Source organism: Mastomys coucha, unplaced genomic scaffold (genome assembly GCF_008632895.1).
Source record: "Mastomys coucha isolate ucsf_1 unplaced genomic scaffold, UCSF_Mcou_1 pScaffold8, whole genome shotgun sequence".
Taxonomy (NCBI): Eukaryota; Metazoa; Chordata; class Mammalia; order Rodentia; family Muridae; genus Mastomys; species Mastomys coucha.
In genome coordinates this window covers 26,388,880-26,411,001 of record NW_022196914.1, presented here as the reverse complement: position 1 = coordinate 26,411,001, position 22,122 = coordinate 26,388,880, and the positions used below count along the sequence as shown (strand labels likewise).

Here is a 22,122-nt window from a genome sequence, read left to right as displayed (position 1 = left end):
TCTTAAAAAAAAAAAAAGAAAAGGAAAAAGAAAATGCCAGTGGAGAATGACTATGTCATCAGCACCAAGAGGCTCTGACTTGTAATACTTGGTTTGTACATTTGCTAATGGGTTAGATACTGAAACAAGTATCTTGAGATAAAACAATCATTGAGTAAGATGTCTAACCTGTGACCAGCTCCCGGATCTCGAGGTCTGTGGTCTTGCGAAGGAGTCTCACCAGCGCTGGGATTCCACCACAGTTTTTCAGGGCGATTTTATTATCATCATTGGCCTTCCCGTATACAAGGTTCCTCAGAGCTCCACAGGCACTACGGTGGACTTCTGTCATCCGGTGATCCAGCAGGTCCACCAGGAGCTGTATCCCTCCTTGTCTCCTTATCTGAAAGAACAAGGGACACAGTTTTGGCCTCGGAGACTCAGGTTCCACTGCCTGAGCCCAAACACTTCTGAAAACCCGCTGCAGACAACTGAATGAGCCAAATTAAGGCTTATCAAAGGACAGAAAATTACTAAGTGCTCTTCTTAGATTTCATTACCTGCAACTGTTCTAGCATGCTACCAATAAGAAACTGAATGTGGTACCAATAAAAATTTTTAGTGAAGAACTATAGAATCTTGAAAGATGATTTTAACTTCGTAATCGGTGCCTCAGACATTTCTTTAAAAAAACGTTGTCGCATGTTCATAGACTTAGTATGATTACCATTCCTGAGACTTAACTTAAATTTTACTGCTGAGTTAAAGGATAGCAGTATTGATATAGGAAAACACTGAAAGTATTCTACTTAACAGGAAAATACTGAGAACACACAAAAGACACTGGAACTAGATGAGACTCTCAAGTAAGTGGCAGAGGGATTTTGTCTCAGGAGCTCTGGGATGTAAGAAGGTCACTCAGAATGAGAGGCACAGCGTGGCTAACCAAGGGTGGCAAGTCTTACTTAAGTCTTTGATTAACAGTGAAAAACACATTACATTTGTTGAAAGAAAATTATAATCTAGAGATGAAGGCAATAAACGTTTTGGTGATATGTTTCCAGATACATGTTCTTTTTGCTACCCACTGACATGGTGGGGGGAGACTTAGGTATTTAAACTGAAAAGAGAACAAAGCAGCTAATTAATACACAGATTCTTACATGAAGCCGACATCTGAACGCTGCAGCTTTTGTGTGGAGAAGTCACCTGATTCACTCTTGAGGACTTCTTTTTCCTTTGTTTAGACTTCAGTGTTACTAGGGATTGAAGGATTGACACCTCCACAATTTAATTTTCATATTCCAGAAGATGTATTCATCCCACAGATGTGCTAGGACACATGGCTGCATCCTGCCATTCTCTCCATGGTGCTCAACCACACCTCTCCAAGCTGCAATCTGAGCCCGCCTACTCCCCAAACCAGCACTCCAAGGTCCAGTAGGACTATGCATGTTTCACCAGTATGGTTTTATCCGAAGAGCAATGCCATGCTCACAGTAAATGCTCATCCCATCAAGGCTGAATGAATGAGGAGGGTTAATTAATACATGAGTTGCTGCATTTGGGTTCTACAGATTTGCTAAAATGCTGCTGTTCAAAATTAAGTAATATGTCCTGTTAAGGAGAATAAAAGGTCCTTTTGTGAACAGTCAAGGATGTATGCAGGGATCTCCTGTGGCATTTCCTACACCAGCTTACACATGTAAGAAGGGCAGGCTTCATGCACGAAGGGTGGAACACTAATGATTCATTAAGAGCCTACAGCAAGTGTTTTCACTCATCCACAAAATGCAAACATAAAGAGAAGAAAGAAAGCTTTACAATGCTCACAGAACCCAGATTCTTCAATCTGGAAAGCATGATGTAGTGCCTTGTGTATTGTGCCTCCCGTGAGCAAAGCACCAAAGAAGAGGGAGGGAGGCCTCTCAGGGCACAGCACAGCTGAATGAATGCTGAGTTCTATTCCTCAAACTATGTGCACAGCCTGCAGGTGGTTAGGATGCCCTGGGGAGGCAGCTCAAAGGATTATCGAATTGATTTTAAAAAGAAACAATGGGACCAGAAACAATGTCCCACCTTTTTAAACAATGTTACCTTGGGCTGGTCTGGCAGCATGAAGAGAGCCTTGTGTGTGACATGAAGGGAGCATATCTGTATGCTAGCCCAGGCACTTACTTCCTCGCCTTAGAGGGTACTCCACGGGGAGAGAAAGGGTCAATGGAATGTCCTTTTTTCCCTCTGTGTGTGTTAGAATGTGCATTCTGTGCACTACAATTCTCTGGTTTCAAATAATGGTGAAGATGATGATTTAGAAAGAAGAAATAAATCTAATCATATAGTGAACCTGTCAGGCATAGATACTCTAAAAGTGCAAGTAAATCAATCAGCTAATTAATTTTCAATTTTGTAACCATCTTTAATTTGTGATGTTTTTTGCACTTATGTGACTTAATAAAGTAACGAGCAAAAATACTATTTCAACTCATTATAAGGGAAAACAAACTCAAATGAATGTACTGAGAACCCCTAGTAATAAAATGAGGGACAGTCTTTTCTGTTTAACCCTAATTAAAGCCATAGACTCAAACTTACTATTAGTTTTTATGTCCTAACTTAATCTATCTAGAGAAATGCAGTCGGACAGTAATTTTTTGCTTTTGTTATTTTTATTCAGAACACCTAAACGAAAAGCTTTTGCTTTCTAGAAGCTGAGTGCTCGCTAAGAATATGAGACTCTTGCTGTTGGACTGAGGGTGGTCCCAGACTCACGTGCTTGAACACTTGGTCTCAGTGGGTGACACTGTATAGAGGAAGGCTATGGGACCTTTAGGAGGTGGAGTCTTGCTAGAGGAAGGATGCCGCTGGGGGCGGGCTTTGAGACTTTACAGCCCTGTCCCACATTTCAGCTTGCTCTTTCTTCATGTGACTGAAGAGGCACCCTTTTAGCTACCTGTGATAGCTGCCTGCTATCACGCCTGTAATTACAGACTCTGATACTCTCTGTCTTAGTCTCTGTCTCTGTCTCTGTGTGTGTGTGCACACGCGCGTGTATCTATAACTGTAGGACAAAATAAAGTTGTTATTCCATGATTCACTTTTATTCATGGCATTTTTTTTATCATTGCAACAGAAAGTAACTGATACAGGCTCCCACTTGACCTGTCTCTGGCCTAACTTTAGAGTTCCTATTTGTAGTCCTGGAAGTTGAAAGGCAGGTCCTTGCTTGTGTTCTCTGTTCTCTTGCCTCCCCTCTTCCAAGAGGACCAAAGCTCTGACTGGCAGCTCCATCCCTCCCTCCCCACATCTTCCCTTGCATTTATTTCTTCCTTGCTTTACTCCTAGATTTTGCCTCCCTCTAGCCCGGCTTTACTCACAAACCTTCTCTCTTCTTCTTGTATCTAATTTGAAAGCATTTAAAACTCTAAACACGTCCATGTTAAACAGTAATAAAAGTTTTACTCTGAACAACTCTCAGAGGAACTTTTTTTTTCCTTTTCTATCCTAGAGAGTAATTGGCAGTCCATATTCCACTGATCATTCCTGATTGGTCACCCAGCCTCCATCAGACTGGGGTGAGGTTTCACCCAGCCTCCATCAGACTGGGGTGAAGTTTTCCATCTGCATACTGTCACTGCAGGAGGGTTTACCTCTCTTTCTACTTTTATAATCAATTCTGTTTAAAACTCTGGACATGAACACGTATTAAATACATGTCAGTGTGTGGTGCTCAGGCTTGGCTGTATATGGATGTGAAGACCAGAGGGTGAGGTAGGCTGTCTTACTCAATCACATTTCCCACTCTCTACACTATGTTCCAAGACATGTTTTCTATCTGAATATGGATTGCATGGATTCAGCTAGACTGACTGGCCAGTAAGCCCCAGGGTCTGTCTGACCCTCCCAGGGTTGTGATTACAAATGGATATCCCTATATCCAGCTTTTTATGTGAGTGCTAAGGATCTGAACTCAAGTTCTCATGCTTGCATAGCCAACACTTTACTGACAGAGGCAGCTCCCCAACTCTCTCTGCATGAATCTTTAAAAGCCAAATCTTAAAAGAATAGGTTTCAGATTATCATAATACAACTTTATGTTGGTGAATATGTAATGTTTTGTATACATCAACAATAAAATAAAAATCATTCGAAGAGTATCTATCACATTAGTTATGAATAGATATTTATTATGGATTAAAGAATGGTACATGGCATGTCTAAGATGGGTCTTTTTGTAGCAGTCGGTATGCATTTCAGGTTCCTCTCTGTCTTCTGCTGCCTCCATACATTTTTTAGCATTGAGCCACATTCCCAATTCTGGGTATATTACAGTGAATTTATCTGCTTTTGTATTAGACAGGCGGTTATTATATTGGTTGCTTTCAAGTTTTTAGAAATTATGTATAAAGCCACCTAAACATATGCTCAATTTTGTATGTACTCAACTTTTGAATTCCTCTCGGTAAATCCAAGAGAGTGATTGTTGCATCTTATGAAAACATACAGTTTTGTAAATGTAGCCAAATAGCCCTGCCAAACAGATGTGCCCATGTGCACAGCTTCCTCTTGCTCCATGACCGCAGAGCATTTTAAGTTCTCAGGGCTTAGCTTCTCACTACTCCATAAGTGTGCAGTGGAATGAGACTGTATTTTCCTTCTTTTAAGATTTCCTGCATAAGTCTGATTTATTTGCACCAATGCAAAAGGCTGAATAAAATCAATATTGACATTTAGATGGGATAATCACTGATTCATTTGAAAAGACTACATCTCTGAACCTGATAAAATCAGAAAATGATCACAAAGGGTTTTTATTCCTAAGCCAGATAGCCGCCCTTAATTCGCTTATCATATAGCTCATTGATATATGATATGTTTGGTCAATGGTTTCTATGTCAATATCTCATATCTATTTCTCTGCCTAGTTGGGGTCTAGTTGGGATCTGGTCCATCATGAATTAAAAGGGTAGAGGCAGATAGCCTTGGCCTCCAAGGATAAAGTGTGAATTAGCTAATGAAAGCAAAACTATACCCTACTGTCCTGAAATGTCCTGTTGGGTTGTTGACAGACAGGATATACTTTGTTCTTTTTTTCCTTTTAAGTAACTCAGGCTGGTCTTGAACTCAAGATTTTTACGCTCCTGAATGCAGAGCTTATGAATTAAGTCAGCGAAGCAACAGATGTTTCCAAAGAACCTGAATTAACATAGGCCCATGTACTTACCTCTGAATAATAAGAAAGCATACTACACAAAGTCCAGAATGTGCTTTAGTTATATGATAGAAGGTTTTTGAAGATTTTGAGAGGGATTCTATTTGCTCTTTCTCTCCCTGCAGCTACATGAAGCCGTTTGTTTCCTTTGCCTAATAGGTAAATCAAAATGAATTATATTTGTTTTTAAATTATGAGTTGGAGATGGAGCACAGTATGGGGATTATGGTACCCGAAGTCTAAACTGTGGTCCCTCTGTACCTTTCTAGAAATTTGCCATGTCTATAAACATGACATCACAGCAATGCTTCACAGAGCTGGTTTCGGGATCAAATGAGATATAAAATGTGAATTGTTCAACAATGTACTCAGTAAGTATTCTCTCTCCAGGAAACACTGTTTACTTGAAGTCATCCACCATCTCTGGCTCTTATAGTGTTTCCACTTGCTCTTCCATGATGTTTCTGGATACTCAGGAGAATGGGTGTGGTGTGATACAGATGTATACCATGTGGACTAAGCACTCTTAGTCTCCTCTCATCTTCCTTTCCCTTGTATCCAATGGGTGTGGTGTGATACAGATGTTCCGTGTGGACTAAGCACTCTGTAGTCTCCTCTCATCTCCCTTTCCCTCGAATCCTTTGTTTTTATGTCTCGAGACAGGTTTCTCTATGTTACCCTGGCTCTCCTAGAATTCTCTCTGTAGATCTGGGATGCGAGATCTACAACCCTCTGCCTCCTGAGTGCTGGGATTAAAGGTGTGCATTTCCACAGCCTGGCTTCTTATTCTCTTCTCATTGGCCAGTTCTAAGCGTCTGTGTTAATAACTGTCTACTGTAAGTAGAAGCTTCTGTGATGGGAGTTGAGCGATGGCACTGATCTATGGATATAGTGACATGTCACTATGACAGCATGCACAAGACCTGCGCAAGCTCCAGCCAGACAAGAGTCTGTCATGGAGCAGGGGGAGTGGGCATGAAGTATCATCACCCCTAGATGAGGATCTGTTGTCAGTTGATAGGTGGTGGGAGAGAGTCAGGTTACTTTAAAGATATGACCCTTACAGGTCAGATCGCCATGGTCTATGAGACGGCCCCATTCCCTAGAGTTATGAGAACAGCACAGAGTAGACTTGATGATTCTTTAACTTACTATTTTTAAAATTCAAAGACTCAAAGTGAGGTTGGTTGAGGTAGGTGTGGATCAGGAGCCGTTGGGAAACAAGCAATACCATTAGAATACATAACACACAAAACTCTCAAGGAAATAACACATTTACTATCTTTCAAGGAACTATAACTACAAACCAACTTGTTAAAGTTTTTCTTATGTAGCTTATTATCTAGTCAATACATAAATTAATTTATGAATAGAATAACATAACACTTAGTAGTCGGTGAAAGGAGTGCAGTTCCTAGCTCTATCTTTATAAAGTGTTTTTCATACAAATTAAAAATATCATCAAGGGGGGAGGGAATAAGGCTTCTTGTTTGTTTGTTTTTGTTTTTGTTTTTTATGGTTTTTGGTTTTTTTTTTATTTATTTATTTTTATTTATTTTTTTTTCAGAGGGGAAACTGGGAAAGGAGATATCATATGACATGTAAATAAAGAAAATATCTAATAAAAATTAAAAAATTAAAAAAATCAAATAAATTCAGAATCCCATCTGGTATATAGTGAAAGAGATCAATAGGGGCTTTATTGTTCTAATCAACTGTATTGATTGTACTGTGTGGACTCCCTCCCCACAGCCCGGACAGTATCGAAAGCAAAATAGTGCCACTTGGGCCCCAGGGCTGCAGCTGCCCACCTGTTGAGCAAAACCTGGTTCCAGTTACATTCAAAAGCTCCACCCCCACAGAGTAACAAGGAAGTCACTGATTGGACTGTTACATGTATTTTGGGGGGGAGTGGTTTTTGCCCCAGGTAATATACCTGTTGGGAGAACAAAGGATTGATTATTAAAGAACCAAGATGGCTGAGCAGTAAAGTCTCCTGTCTAATTTTTACCCTTCCATGTGGGTAGGTATGTCTGTGGCCACTCTATCCTATCCCTAACTCTCTCTAGCAGCTGCTCTTCTTTCTAAGTCCATTTTTCCAGGTTACCCACTGTTTTACGTTACTGCAGGACAGTAATAGTACTAGTCATTTAAGAAATAATTATACCTATACAAATACTGTCCAGTGAGATTGTTTTGCTAGCTATATTTCTAACATGAAAATGAATTAATTTATGTTTTAAAGGGTAATACTCACTTTTCTTGTCATGATAACAATAAATTTTCTTAAAGACATTTAAGTAATTTTGAGCAACGTTGGCCTCTCTGTATAGTTAAAAAAAGCATTTCCTCTCAAGAGCTGGGATTACTCAAAAAGTACTCAGGCTCTCATTCTCAGGGTGTTTTCTATTAAATAAGAAAATAGACTAAAGAGATGAACACTTTTCATTTCATTAACAAAGGAACTTCTAATAAGTAGATGAGAAAACAAAACCATAGCATCTGACCAATGAGAACTTAGTAGTGCAGAAGAGTCTTAGAGACCTCCCTAGACCCTACTCATGTGCCTTGATGGTAGGTGTACAGTGCTTCAAGTTTAATCTCTACCTGCATTTGGCACAAAAATATTTGATTTTTGCAGTGTGTCCTTCTGCCCTACCTACTCAGGGAATTGTGTGGAAGACAAATGAGACAGCCCAGAAGTATGCTAGAGCAGAAACCAATTCTACAGATGCATTCATATCTGTTATTTCTTTTCTTCTTTTTCACAAAAGCACCAAGTAGAATGTCCTCATAATTCACAGAAACCTTGTCACCCTGTACAGGTTTCAGTGCACACTCTAAAGCCATCCATGTGTCCTTCCTCAGCTGATACCAGCATCAGATAAGACCACCAGAGAGGCTGCTTTGGGGACATGTAACAGAAAGAATACCTTGGAAAAGAGGCTTTGACATTTTTAATCTTTTTAAATTACCTTTCATTTAAGGGAACTGGCTGCTATTCCAATAAATATTAGTAAAGGTTTCTGTCTATAACTACTTAAAGAAAACCATTTGTCATGGGAACCTCTGAAATGATCTGTTTTATTGCTATGTTAACTTTCAAGTTCACATCATCTCGGGGTCCCATCATTTACGGAGATCAAGAAGAGGGGGAAACCATATATTTTCGACCGACCATGAATCATTGACTTCCACATGGTGATACATTCATATTAGGTACTTAAAAGGAACAAAAATCCTTGTAACACCACAAAGAAATCCCTCCCCCATCCACTTCAGGGTGCTGCCTTCCATTTTGCTAACAATGACCACAGTGAAGGTTTCTGGTCAGCTGCACTGTGTGAGAAGGAGGTAAGGTTAGGTGTGAGTGTAGGAGCAGCTGGCTGCCTGCCAATGAACCAAGCACAGGGGTCGAATGCAACTCAAGGCATCTTCCCAAGGGCTGTGATCTCAAGTCCTCCATGAAGTCCTCAGTGACCATTATTATTGAACCCCAAAGATGTTCTCAGCTTTATTTATTCTTTAAAGCAGTCGAGGAAGGACCTTCTTTTTAAAAGTACAATAAAATATATTAGGTGATTCCCCAAGTTCTTTTCCCAAATGTTATTTGTGGAGGTCTCAGGGTATCTCATGATGGGATCTCTAGGTTCTTTGAGAGTCAAACAATGACCTGGAGAGAATGCATAGTAATATGTATTTTGTGTGTGTGTGTGTGTGTGTGTGTCTTTTCAGGTTACAGGAGAAGGAAAAAGGGATCCCCAGTAGGGAGACCAGGGCAGGTCTTTATTGACTGACAGATGGGCTATTATATAATTTGAGACAATCTGTCATCCAATACTTAGAGTCATATACTCCATGTTCTCGTCTGTATGTGCAGAACATGATAAAAGGGCTTTGTCCTTGACAGCTCGCTTCAAGGAGAGACATGATCTTACTGCACTTGTATTTAATATGGGTTTAAGTCATCTTTGCTTATCTCCTCCATCCCTGCCTCCAAATTATCCAGGGTCAGATTGCTGCTGGTGTTTCCTTACCAGGAAGGGCACACTTTTGGGACTGGGCTGTTCCTAGAGCTGCTTTACCTGAGCTTCTGTCTGGGGCTTAAGTTTGCCTTTGGAACCATTTCCTTTAGCGCTCTGTGAGCAGAACCTTTAAATTTTGAATCTGACATAGCAAACATCACTACTAAGTATTTACACAGCACTTCAAAGGAGAAACTGTGAAACACTGGTGACCATCCTTATCCTTGAGCTGTGGGATGGATGGTTCATAAGACTGAAAAAAAGTAAAGTAGGGAAAGAAGCCTTCTGGAAAACAGACTCACAACTGTCACAATCAACAGAAAATGCCCTAGAAATTAATTACTGAATCCAGAAAGACAGAAGCTTAGTAGGGTTGAAAACTGAACAATTTCCTTGTCTTTTGCTGTTTCAATAGTTATGTGCATTAAAAAGAATCAGAATTTCAATAAAGAAATATATAGACTTCTGTAGAAGTAAACCAAGATTGAGGGCTTTGTGTGAGGAAATTCGAATGTCACTGACATACAAAGGAGTATCTGTGAATAAATGTGTCTGGAAGACCACATTCCTGAAACCTTTCACAACTGTTAGACTTTCCTTTGCTCACATGGGGATAAAAACTAAAGCTCTTCTAATACAAAGTCACTTCATGTTACAAAGATGTTTTGGACACAATGACAGTAAATGCCATCTAGAAGGATTTAGACAGGTGAACCATCATACGGAAACTACACCACTATGGACGGATGAACACAGTCTAAAACACCAATCAGCAGAACAGCATGGTGACAGACCACGAATGGAGAACAAGGAAAGGAAAAGCAAGATGGAGCCCCAAAAGATCCTCAGATTTTCAAAAGTTAAGATGTGGACCTGAAATAGGCAGCGGTATCAAGGTATGAATTTAGTTTATGCTTCTAATGACCACATACTTTGGGGGCTTATCCACAAAGGGGCCTTGGGGTGGTACTGTGGTGGACTTGGGGTGGTACTGTGGTGGACTTGGGGTGGTACTGTGGTGAACTTGGGGTGTTACTGTGGTGAACTTTCTTGCATGTATCATAAATTATGTTGGTGATATTTATTTGAGCAAAGGTATAAGTGGTATTTATATCAAAACCAAGTGACCTCTTCATTTGCATTTAATACCAGGAATGTGCTCCTATCTGTAAGTATATACTGCAGCTTCTTTTTGTACTCTCATGAAGACAGACCTATTTGCTACCTGTTTTTGGTATACAAGCAACAACTGCACTGTGAAGACGTTTCCACAAATGCTTAGGGTTGGTGGGTTAGCGATTTTGCATGTTCACTTGATGGGGTCTGAGAGGTCACAATCATTTATACTGAGCTGCAGTGAGCAAGGGGCACTCCATACTGTTCACTACTTAAAGGTTCTTTTCACTTCTCCAATCTACTTTATACAAAAACGACATGAGTCTTAACTATTAATCATCCTCTTATTGGTGAGGCTGAGTCTCCAATTAACCATGTGGATGGAATTAGAAAGCTTTTCTAAATAACCCAAGCAAACACATTAATAAATAGAACAAAATGCTGAGATGAGGCATGGAAAGACTAGATACTGAAAAGTAAATGTTTGTCAAAATCTATTTACAGTTTTAACAAAATTTAGATCAAAGTGGATTTTTTTTTTTTTTTTTGGAACATAGCATAACTTTGATCGGTAGTATTCACACATCATAAAATAAAGGCCATTTCAATAGGGAGGAAGGAAAAGGATTATTTTATCTCACAGATAAATATTGTATAACATTTCAATAAATAAAAGATTGGGGTACTGATGACAGAGTCAAAATGGTTGAGGGATGGTTGAGGAAAAAAGCTGGATGCACTTAGAATCTGCTGTGAGATCAAAGGCAACATTAAAAGCCAACATAGGAGGATTGAATTGCATGACAGAAGGCTCATACAGGAGGTGGTCACATGCCATGTGTAGCAGGAGCTAACAATACCAAATAAGATAAAATTAATTGGCATGAACATAGAAGTGATTTCAAAGATAAACAGTGAATCCTACAAATGCCACAAGTAATAATATAAATAACTTATCTTCCTTACTCCCCAACCATGCTTGTTTGCAGATATAAGGAATTGCCCCAGTGTTTGGGATGCTAGGAGCACTGATCTTAGAAGTGTGAATAAGACCACAACATAAACTATTAGACGGTACATGCTGAGATGGGGAGACATCCTCATCTGACTCCTGGCCCAGATAGTCACTCCCTTTTCTCTCCTTCCCTTCCTTCCCTGTCTCACTGCACCAGAGTGGGCAAGGCTGAGCAGGTTCATGCTTACAATTGACCAAAGACTGTCCACTCGAAATCCTCTTCAAATTCTCATCTTAAGGAAGAACATTAGATATCTCCTCTGAGTCTAAACATTTAAAATTAAACAAATTAACAATGACAAACAGTTGTACATTTCTTCATGGGAAATGCATTATACACTCACATGTTTGTGTATAGATCACTGAAATTTACATGCGGTTTAGCATGGAACAGAGTTCTGAGAATGCCAAAAGGTAGAGATATAATCTAACTATCGGAAAATTCTTAAACTAGGTCAAAATATAGGAAGTCCACAGATATTTTCCCCAAGCCTTTTGGGTTTTGTAAGGGCCAGGCCACTATTTACTTGGTCCATATTTCTCTCTGGCCTTTAGGGGAGGGTTAGATGACCAAGACTTTCCTTTTAAGGAGGCCACATGCCTAGGTAGCCAGGACTTCGAGACTAAGAAGCCATACAAGAAGCAACTATGGCAAATGAACAGTGGAACTAGGGGCAGCTTTCCCTGGAAGCTGGCAATCAGCTTGCTGTCATTTTACAGTCAGGCAAATTGAACGTACAGTTCCAATACCCAGGAGGTAATAACCCCAAAGATAATAGAACCAGAAGAGAGGGTGTGGGCAGCGGACTGCTTCAGGGGTGTGCACACAGGGGATGAGGGTCACTGGGATGAGACCTGGGGCTACAGGAGGGAGAGCAAAATAAGGTGTCTGTACTAGGAAGTGGTATCAAGCTGCAGGGCTGCATCTGTGGGCTTTGGTGACTGCTGGGTGCTGGCTTTCCTAGGAGCAAGTAAGAAGCAGAGATGCTCTAAAGTATTACCTTACCAGCTAGCAAATGAGTAGGTACCAGGCAAAGGCACTAAGACCACCTCAGTGAGAGAAACCCAGCAGCTTCCATATGATTGACAGGGAGACGACTGTACAGAGTCTGATTCCAGACCCGCTTGGCAGATAGGGTTGTGAGTATGATGTCTGAGTTAAAGGAGGGAATCATGGCTGACTGTGATCTGTGGCTTTTTCCATTTTTCATAAACAGGCATGCTGTTGATAATCATCACAGCCATGCTTTCTGGTTGATTGACAGATGGCAAAGCACTTAGGAGAGACATAACCCCTCATTTAAATTTCACTGTGTTGAAACAAAAGCATGCATTAAAAAAATTACTATTCCCTTGTCTGTGCAAAATGGAAAAAATGGCATCTCTCAAAAAAGATGACAGAGAGATTGTTTTGTGTCTCAGATAGTCCACACTTTTAACTGATGATAAATACTAAAGAAAAGGAAACACATTCCACTGAAAGAGCAATGGTGGATGTTTAGCAAAAATTCCCTTCACGGTTATTTTATTTTAAAATTACATATCTTTTTAAAAAGTGCGGCTTCAAGTAAGATTTCCACTACACCTCCTTAAATTGTATTGCACCCCAAAATAGGCTTAATTATATGAATTACATGATTGAAAAGGTCTTCATGTTATACACTTATTTATTTTCCCTTCCTGTATGAAGTTATGAAGCATCCTATATGTTCCAAAAAAAACCCTATTCTTTTTTTGTCATACTAATAATTGATATCCAGGGGATCAAATTATGGTGAGAAAGAATATTTATTAAATGTTTGTCTAGGACTGTTGGATCTGACTGTGAACATAGAAACTGTATTGTAGAGGCCACTGAAAGGCTATCAGAGAGGCAAACCATGTGCAACTAAACTCTAACGTGCTCACAGTGTAGCAGGTCCAAACTTTATTCCTTTTACATTTACTTTTTGTGTTCATGGAAGCATGTGTTTGCGTGTGGATGCACACGTATTAGTGTACATTATGAAAATCAGAGGATAACCTGCACGTGTCAGCTCTCCCCTAGTGCCATGCCAGTTCAGGGAGTTTGAACTTGGGCCTTCAGGCTTGACAGAAACTGCTTTTGCCCATGGAGACACATGGGTCCAGAAAGCCACACATTTGTGTGGTGTACCCATGTGGTAGGCTTGGGGAAAGGGTCTGACATTAGTGTTAGGTGACACTATGGTCTCCTGATCTTCAAATCTGAAAATTCATATGTGACTGGGGATGCTTTGAATTCTTAATGGAATAGGATTCAAGATTCTTGGGTACTGTAAAAGAAAAGCACAGAACTAAATGGAGTTGCAGGATTACAGCAAGCACCTTTGGCCAGTACCCACAATGCCTTGCAGTCTGTGTGCCCACTGAGTGACTTCAGGGGCGGAGAACAGATGGGTGGGGTGATGAATGGCATCAGGCTGAACAGAACATTTCATAGAGGTAGATACTGAGGGCCCTGGAAACACTAGGAGGATGGTGACATCCACACAAACATGGGAGTGTTGGAGGTGCAGTGTGAGAGGAGCAGCCTTAGGCTCCTGAATAGAGGGTGTGGAACAGCAGTGGAGGTTGTGGCTTCAGGGACAACAACCCATCTTGGAAGGCATGCCAGTGACTCCAGTGATTTTATTTTAGACTGTATAGATAAGTGTCTTAGAGTCTATTTTTCCATCCTTCACATCTGCGATTTTATAAATATTAACACATCTCAAGTGTGTAAACTCCTATTGCTATTTTTAACTCGATAGTCCTGTCTCCAGAGCACAGAAGGTAACAGTAGAGCCTATTGGTGATAACTTCCTTGAGCTCCACCACTGGATCTGGAGGGACCACCTGTAGGGAATCCCAAAGCCTGTTACTCTTGAACACAGGAAACTGTGATTAGAACGTCCTTGGCAGCACCAGGTCTATGCAGGAGCCCTCAGCTGTGTTGGAGGACAGGTTAGGTGTTATTCACTTATCACTGTGTCCGTCAGCCCAAGCAGAGCATTCACCCGACACTAGGATTCTGACACATTTCTCATGCACCCATGACCTTTGACATTAAAAAGGAAAAAAGTGGTAAGAAACCCCATCACGCACATTGGATCTTTTATTGATTACTTAAGGGAGAAGGAGGTTTCATTCTGGGAGACCTGTAAGAGAGTTCTGCAATTCGCCCGGTCACTTTAAAGTCAGTAATACTGATATACATGTGTATAGATGTAAATATGCATATGTATTTATGTACATGAATGTGTGTATGTATATATGTATGTATGTGCATACTACAGTGGGTTGAATAAGGATGCCCCCCATAGGCTCAGAAGTTTGGGTAACTGATCCCCAGTTGGTGGCTGTTTGTGTGTGTTTAGGAGGTTTGGCATTGCTGGAGGAAGTATGTCCCTGGGGGTAGGCTTTGAAGCTTTAAAAACCATGTGCTATTTCAGTTCATACTTCGGTTCCAGCTTGAGGTTTAAGGTGTGGGCTCTCATTTTTTTCTGCTGCCATGACTGCCACCTGCTGCCATGATTCCTGCCATGGTAGACTGATCTCTCAGGAACCGTATGCCCAAATAAATCCCTTCTTCTATAAGTTGCCTTCACCGTAGAATTTTATCACAGATAGAAAAGTAATTAGCATACATTTATAATTATATAACAAGATTATATGTTATATATACACATATGTATTTATATAATACAAATCATATGTATACAGATATATGTATATGTGTATATATTTATATATATATATATATAATTTTAAAAGGCAAAATAAGAAAGGCCTCTGCTTCCTCACCATAATGAGAGTGACTCATTTATTTTGCCTCAATTGAAAATGTGTAACACTGATATTCTTTGTTCTTTTAATTCATCACTTGCAAGGTACCTGAAGTGTACAGATTTCCAGTAGATAGAATAGCCACCAATGCTGAGAAACAATTATCTCTTTGCATTGATAACTTCAGTTCAAAGATATTCACTGGAGATGTCCATATTAAACGTCTGCAACCTACATTATAAGCAACTAAATGTTCTGAATTTAATTGGCCTTCAAACCTCACCTCTTGAATCATGTAGTTTGTCAAGAACTCAAAATCTTTAGTGTTAAAAATAATATGCTTAAGTTATCAAGATTCTTTCTTTAGTGATTTTTTAGCTATGCATTTAAAGGAGCATAGTCTACTTGAGTGACCAGATTTCTGTTTTTACTTCATCAAGAATTGTCTAGTGAGATCTATGTGCTGCTGAATGAAGTTTCTCTCCAAGCTCAAAGGCAGGCAGTGCGTACACACTGGGTTCTTAACTGGTTCTTGGAACCTGAGGATATGTAACAAAGCAGAATGCTGGCACAGAATGTTTTGGTTATAAATTATGGATACACGGTAATTACAGCTGTTTTACTTAAACACACATAATCAGACATGTCAATCACTGCTAAGAATCCTTCACATCCCTGTTCAGGAGATCATCCACTCATGACCTGATCTGCCCACTCTACCCTGCCTTCTCTCTGCCATCATCTCTTTTAGACTACATTTGGCTTTTGTTGCTCTGGGTTCTGGACACTGTTGCAGATTCAGGCACAGGCCACAAGGGCTGCAGATGGGCTCCATTTCCATGGAAAAGACTGAGAAGCTACTGAGACCGGGAACTCCTTCCGGGGCCTTAGGTCCCCTTCTCTAGGCCTCATTATGCTTCTCACTTATTTCCAGATTATATTTTCTATGTAGCATCCCCGAACTTCTGCTTCCAACTCAAGTCTAGGGGATATAAGCAACGGGAGAACAGAGTTATTACCTGAAATACTAAACTCAATTCTTGAGGGTCAGGAGGAATATCTGGCACTGAGCAAATGTTCTATGCTCATTTGAAGAGTGAGGCATTAACCATCAACTTGGAAACTTTATAATCATCTCTTTGCCCCGTCTTCCCTTTTGAAGCACATAGACTGAGCAAAGCCGTATCTTACAGAGACTCCAGTGCTCAAGAAGCTACGTCAGAGGTTTAGAATATCATACAGCCCCGAAAATGTAGCCAGAGCTCAGGCAAACATTTTACATATGTAGAAAGTCTTTTTCTCAGAACTTTTTCACGTCTGAAGCAGCAGTAATTTCCCCACAAGTAAATGCCAGCACTGTGCTTGTGTATGGTATGCACCTGCATCTTGTTTGTAGAGGCTGATCCTGAATATGCTATCTAATTATAGATATGCAGATGTCTTGTTTGCCATAATGTAAAAATATATGAAATCATGTGAAATCGGTTTCACTCAGATCTATACATGAATTCTGGTTTCTATGAGGTGTGCCTGGGTTATGAGATAAAGAGACAGATAAAAGTCAGAACAATAAGGGAGATTATTCATAATGAAAAGTCTTCAAATTTCGCTGTCACTCTTCTGGGTCAGAGACAGAATTAAAGTATTAAAACAGAGAAATTTGAATTGCAAAACAAATTATCATCTATTGATTCATTTCTTAGGATGCTTGTTGCAGAAAAAATTCTATCTAGATTCAGAGAATCTGGCAGGGGTAAGAAAACATCAGTTGTGTTTTTTCTTGGAGATATTAAAAAAACAGAGAGGGGGTTTGTTAATACAGACTTACTTGCAGGGGTGGGGTGTGGCAAGCTCAAAAGTGAAGATCAAGGAAACTGATCATTCAGTCAAGTCTTTGAAAGGGTATTTCATGATGAGCGTTGAGGTACATGATCAATGCAATTAATGCTAAAGACCACATAGTCACGGCGAAGGAAAAGATTGATTCCTATATCCTACTGAGAGAGTCCTGAACCTTATCTGAGATAAGGCAACTCGACAAAACAAGGCCACAGGAGATTCTTCTCTCTGAGCTGCAGTTTCCCAAAGCTCTTCCTAAGAGAAACATTCCTTTGCTATAAGAAGCTGCAGTATTATAAACTACGGCTCCACTTTCTGGTGCCATAAGACATTCATGGTCTAATTTCTGTTGTCTATGAATATGATACTTGACAATAGAGAGTTCACATTACTGATGGAATGAGGTAGCTGAACAGCTGGCCTCAAAATAAAGACATACTACACTACCTTGATGAGCCCAACAGAATCTCAAAGCTACTTTGAATGTGATTTATCTTATGGTTTTACTGCTGTGAACAGACACCATGGCCAAGGCTACTCTTATAAGGACAACATTTAATTGGGGCTGGCTTAAAAGTTCAGAGGTTCAGTCCATTATCATCAAGGCAGGAGCATGGCAGCATCCACAGACAGACATGGTTCAGAAGGAGCTGAGAGTTCTATATCTTCATCTGAAGGCTGCTAGCAGAATACTGGCTTCTAGGCAGTTAGGATGAGGGTCTTAAAGCCCCCACCTGCATTGACACACCTACTCCCACAAGGCCACACTTACTCCAACAGTGCCACACCTTCTAATAGGGCCACTCCCTAGGCTGAGCATATATAAACCATATCAGTAATGAAGTAAGCTACAATATTTTGCATCAGAGAGATGACAGTGTAAGGAAGATTCAACTAGAGACTGCATGATTGGAAGAGTGAAGGTGCTATGAACCAATGGAAAGCAGTAGAAGTCAGAAGGAGGAGGAGGAGGAGGAGGAGGAGGAGGAGGAAAAGAAGAAGAAGAAGAAGAAGAAGAAGAAGAAGAAGAAGAAGAAGAAGAAGAAGAAGAAGAAGAAGAAGAAGAAGAAGAAGAAGAAAGGGAACATCAGCAGCAGGAGGAGAAGGAGGAACAGCAGCAGCAGCAGCAGCAGGAGGAGAAGGAGGAACAGCAGCAGCAGCAGCAGCAGGAGGAGAAGGAGGAACAGCAGCAGTAGCAAATAGCCTCTACCATAGCAATTTCTATGAACAGGAACATAAAACCCTCTTTTATTTTTGTTTTTCGAAACAGGGTTTCTCTCTGTATCTCTGGTTGTTCTGGAACTCACTCTGTAGACCTGGCTGGCCTCGAGCTCAAAAATCCGCCTGCCTCTGCCTCCCAAGTGCTGGGATTAAAGGCATGCGCCACCACTGCCTGGCTAAAACCCACTTATTAAGCAGTAGGTTTCAGCTTAAAGAGGGCAATTTTGGACACCTGTCCTCCAGACCTTTGTGATGACAATTTTATTTAATATGAAGCAGCTGGATTTGTGGTAATTTCTTAGAGCAGCAGCAGGAAGCTAATATTCCAGGCTGCGGTTTTGTCCCAGGTTATGCTCTCATGAGCAGCACTTGTGCCTTCATAGATAGCAAATCAGCTCTTTTATCTGCACACCCGTGGACAGCAGGAGACTGCTGTGCCCTCTTGTTCTGACATACAAACGCCTGTCTCTATATAAGTGACCTATACATCATCTTCCAGTGTTCCAACCACTAGGATGCTTTGGGAAGCTAGAGGAACTAATTTGCAAATGGCATGGCTGAACTTAGGTCTGGGAGAATCGAGACAAATAATCATCTGCTCTGCTTGAAGAAGTATGAAGGTCAAGGAGTTCATTGCTTGATTTATGGTCATGTCATTGACCAGTGCCCAGAGCTGGTGACTCTGTTTTCAAGTAATCTCGATGAGGAGAGACAGGAAGTCTTCCCAAGAAGACTGCACAGTAGATAGGTGACTCTGAATCACTTATGACATCTCTGCAGACAGTTCATGCAGAAGAATAGAGCCTGGACATAAAAGATGTTGGTGTTTTCATTGTCAGTCAGGGAGAAGGAGGTGGCTCTTAAAATAGTTACATTTCTCTGTGCTCTTGCTTGTAAGTCTTATAGTTGTTTTGATAAATGATCATAGGTTGGTGTTATGCTTTGGGTAGTTAAGAGGACAGATTGTTAGAAAGAATGCAGCGCAAGTTGGACATTGAGGCTTCTCATCCATATATTTAGTGGTTCAATCAAATTTAGGAAGCTCTTGAATGACTCTTTGCATTTAATAAGTGAGTTGGGTGGGCAGCAGGTCCTTTCATATGTTGTTTCTTGGTATTTTCTAGAATCTGATAGGAATTTCAGATCCAAAATGTCTCCTTAGGATGCTAGAAATCACTACCAGTTCACAACAAGCCTCTAATCACCTTTCACAGGCTTAATGGCTCAGGGGAGTAGGAATAGGGGTCATATGTCCAAACTTAAAGGCTGTCATTCTGTTGACCCTATTGACGTTTCCATGTCCCCCAAGCTCCTTGTATATCTATTGCTGTGTAGGTAAGGGAGGATAGATCTTAAGCATCCAGAAGTGTGCCTGGTAATGTTTAGCTTTGAAGATCTTGAGACACTTTTGTGGTCTGGAACCATCTAAAAAAATGACTTTCCTCCTCCTCTCCTCCACTCTTCGGTTCTGTTCTCTCCCTCCCTCGTGACTCTTGGTTCTTTTTCCTGTTTCCTTTACTTCATGTTTCTAATAGATCTTAAAATCCTCAATATATGTCAAAATCTCACTTCAATCAGTTACTGTTTCTCACTGCAGGATAGCATCCAGGAAACACGTGTGACTAGGTGTGACACGACTGTGATTCTCCAAGTTTTCTGTGTCAGCTTCTGTGGGCCTGTGCGCTTGTCTACCCAGCTGAGCACTCCACCCAAGTCATGCTCTTTACATTCAGTCACTCTCCTCTCTTGCAAGCATGTCACCAAAACCACATCTTGGTGCATATAGTAAACTCAGGTCCTGTCACACGAAGTTTTGAGTAGGAGTAGGATACTTAACATATCTTCTGTGAAAACCATTAAAATAGATTACAAGTATCTGAGATAAAAAGAAAATTGAGATTGGCTTTTTCTCAGACATGGATTTTTTTTTTAAAGAAAGAAAAATAGCAGGTTTCCAGATTGACAATCGCCCTGTAAACCTTGGATACCTATTGAGCGTCTTCATTGGCTTGAACTTCATTGGCTTGGATACTGTCAGATTCTCAAAAGCTCTACTTTATTCAGACGTTAATAATCTATAAAGCTGACTTGGAAGGCTGACTGCTCTAGTCTAACAGGTCATTTACGTTGAGAAGTGTTGTGAGCCATGGGACTAGCTCTGCTGCTTCCTCTGTGAGCAGAGACATTGCCAGAATCTTCCAGGAGGTGTGTGTTATTTTTGTCTCAAGATTGTTGGGTCTTTGCCTGTAAAGTGGTTCATGGTCATTGTGAATACTGGCTTATTTGACTATTTCCTCTTCCTTCCTTTCTCACTCCCTTCCTCCCTTCCTTCCTTCTTTAACACAGTCTTCCTCTCCTGTAATGTGATGAGGCCAATTGTATAACAAAGCAATACAAAAATAAATATACCAATGACTATCTTTTTTCTTTCTTTCTCTTTGATCTCTTTAGCAGATGTTTACTGATTTGCTGGTGGATTACAGAAATGTGGAATGATTCTGTCTTCCTCCTGTCACTTAAAATGTAAACATAAGCCTACAGGAATTTATTACTGACAAATAACTGACAATTGAGCATATCCTGTAGCCTCAGGATAAGACACAGTTAAGTAGTTTTAAAGAACAAGGACCCGATTGTTGAGTGTCTGCAATGCTTTGATGTTTACCTGTAAATCAGGATTATGAATATTAAACTTCTTTTTCCAAAGATTTATTTCTTTTCATTTCATGTGTATGGGTGGTTTGCTTCCATGTATGTCTGTACACCACAGGCGTGTACAGCCCATGGAGACCAGAAGAGGGCATTGAACTCACTGGAACTGGAGTTAAAAAAATAGTTAGCTTGTAGGTGGGACAGGAACTCAACCTTGTTGTATTGCAAGAGCTACAAGTGCTCTTGACCGCTGAGCCAACTCTCAAGCCCCACTATGAAGATGAACTTTCTGGTAACTCTGAGAGTCTTTATCTTGCAGCTCATATTTAGTAAAAGCATCCTCAAAGCTAAGTTTTTTCATTGTTAAAGAACACCTATCAATCCTCTGAGATCCTTCCAGTTCTTTCAAACAATGTCCAATACGATTACAAGATGAAGCCCAGATATAAATAAGGGGCCTAAGTCTCACTCTTGTCAACAGTCCCCAGATGCCTCCAAGTAAGAACAAAGAATTCTGTGGGATGATCTGGGACATAGTCACAATTTCCTAACCGCAAAAACTCCAACTTCCTCCCAAACAACCTGAGGGTCGTGGCCCCATAGGCTGTGTATTTGAATGTGATACTTATACACCATCTAAAAGCACTAAAAAGTTCTCAACTGTGCAACAGCCATAGAATCACTGAAATTCTAATGTGTAATGAATCCATGGAGTCCCTGGCAGTGTGTTCCTGGGCTGCACTGCATAGCTGCCCAGTAGCCTTGCCTCTGAACACACATGGAATGGTATAGTACACATGTCACCATGGCCCACAGTGCAAGCAACTTCTGCCCTAGTACTGCAGTTAATTTTGAGACGGTAATATCTCATGAATCTTATTTTTTCATATGTACACAGTATCCTGCTCTCAAGAAACACCATGGTTCAATTCTGGAAATGATGATTTTTTTTTTTAGTACTTTCCTTGCATTGTCCCTTGGGGATTAAGTACCAGATTGATGTCTCTTTGAATTGGGTTGTGTTAGAAAGTTTGATTTTTAAACTGATGTCTGAATTGGGATTAGGAAAGAATTTTCAGTAATTTCTGAAATGGCTCTGAACATACTTGTAGCACTTTGTACATATTTATACAAAGAGGTGATCTCAACAATGAAAAGTATAAAATCAAAACACTGATCAACTCTGAAAAATATAAACTATATCTGCATCCCACACTATTAAAGACTCAGCTATGACTTATTTATGCAAAAGCAAATAAGCTCAACTTGCTCATTCC

At 40.3% G+C, this 22,122-nt stretch overlaps 1 protein-coding gene across 6 annotated transcripts in view; it reads right to left on the bottom strand.

Moving 5' to 3' along the window:
* Positions 1-22,122, bottom strand: part of Ctnnd2 (catenin delta 2) — an 851,684-nt gene that overhangs the window by 212,851 nt on the left and 616,711 nt on the right. For all 6 annotated transcript variants that reach the window (XM_031360311.1, XM_031360312.1, XM_031360309.1 and 3 more), the window contains one exon: positions 169-382. In XM_031360311.1, the coding sequence (XP_031216171.1) occupies positions 169-382 (214 nt within the window). The remainder of the gene's footprint in view (positions 1-168; positions 383-22,122) is intronic.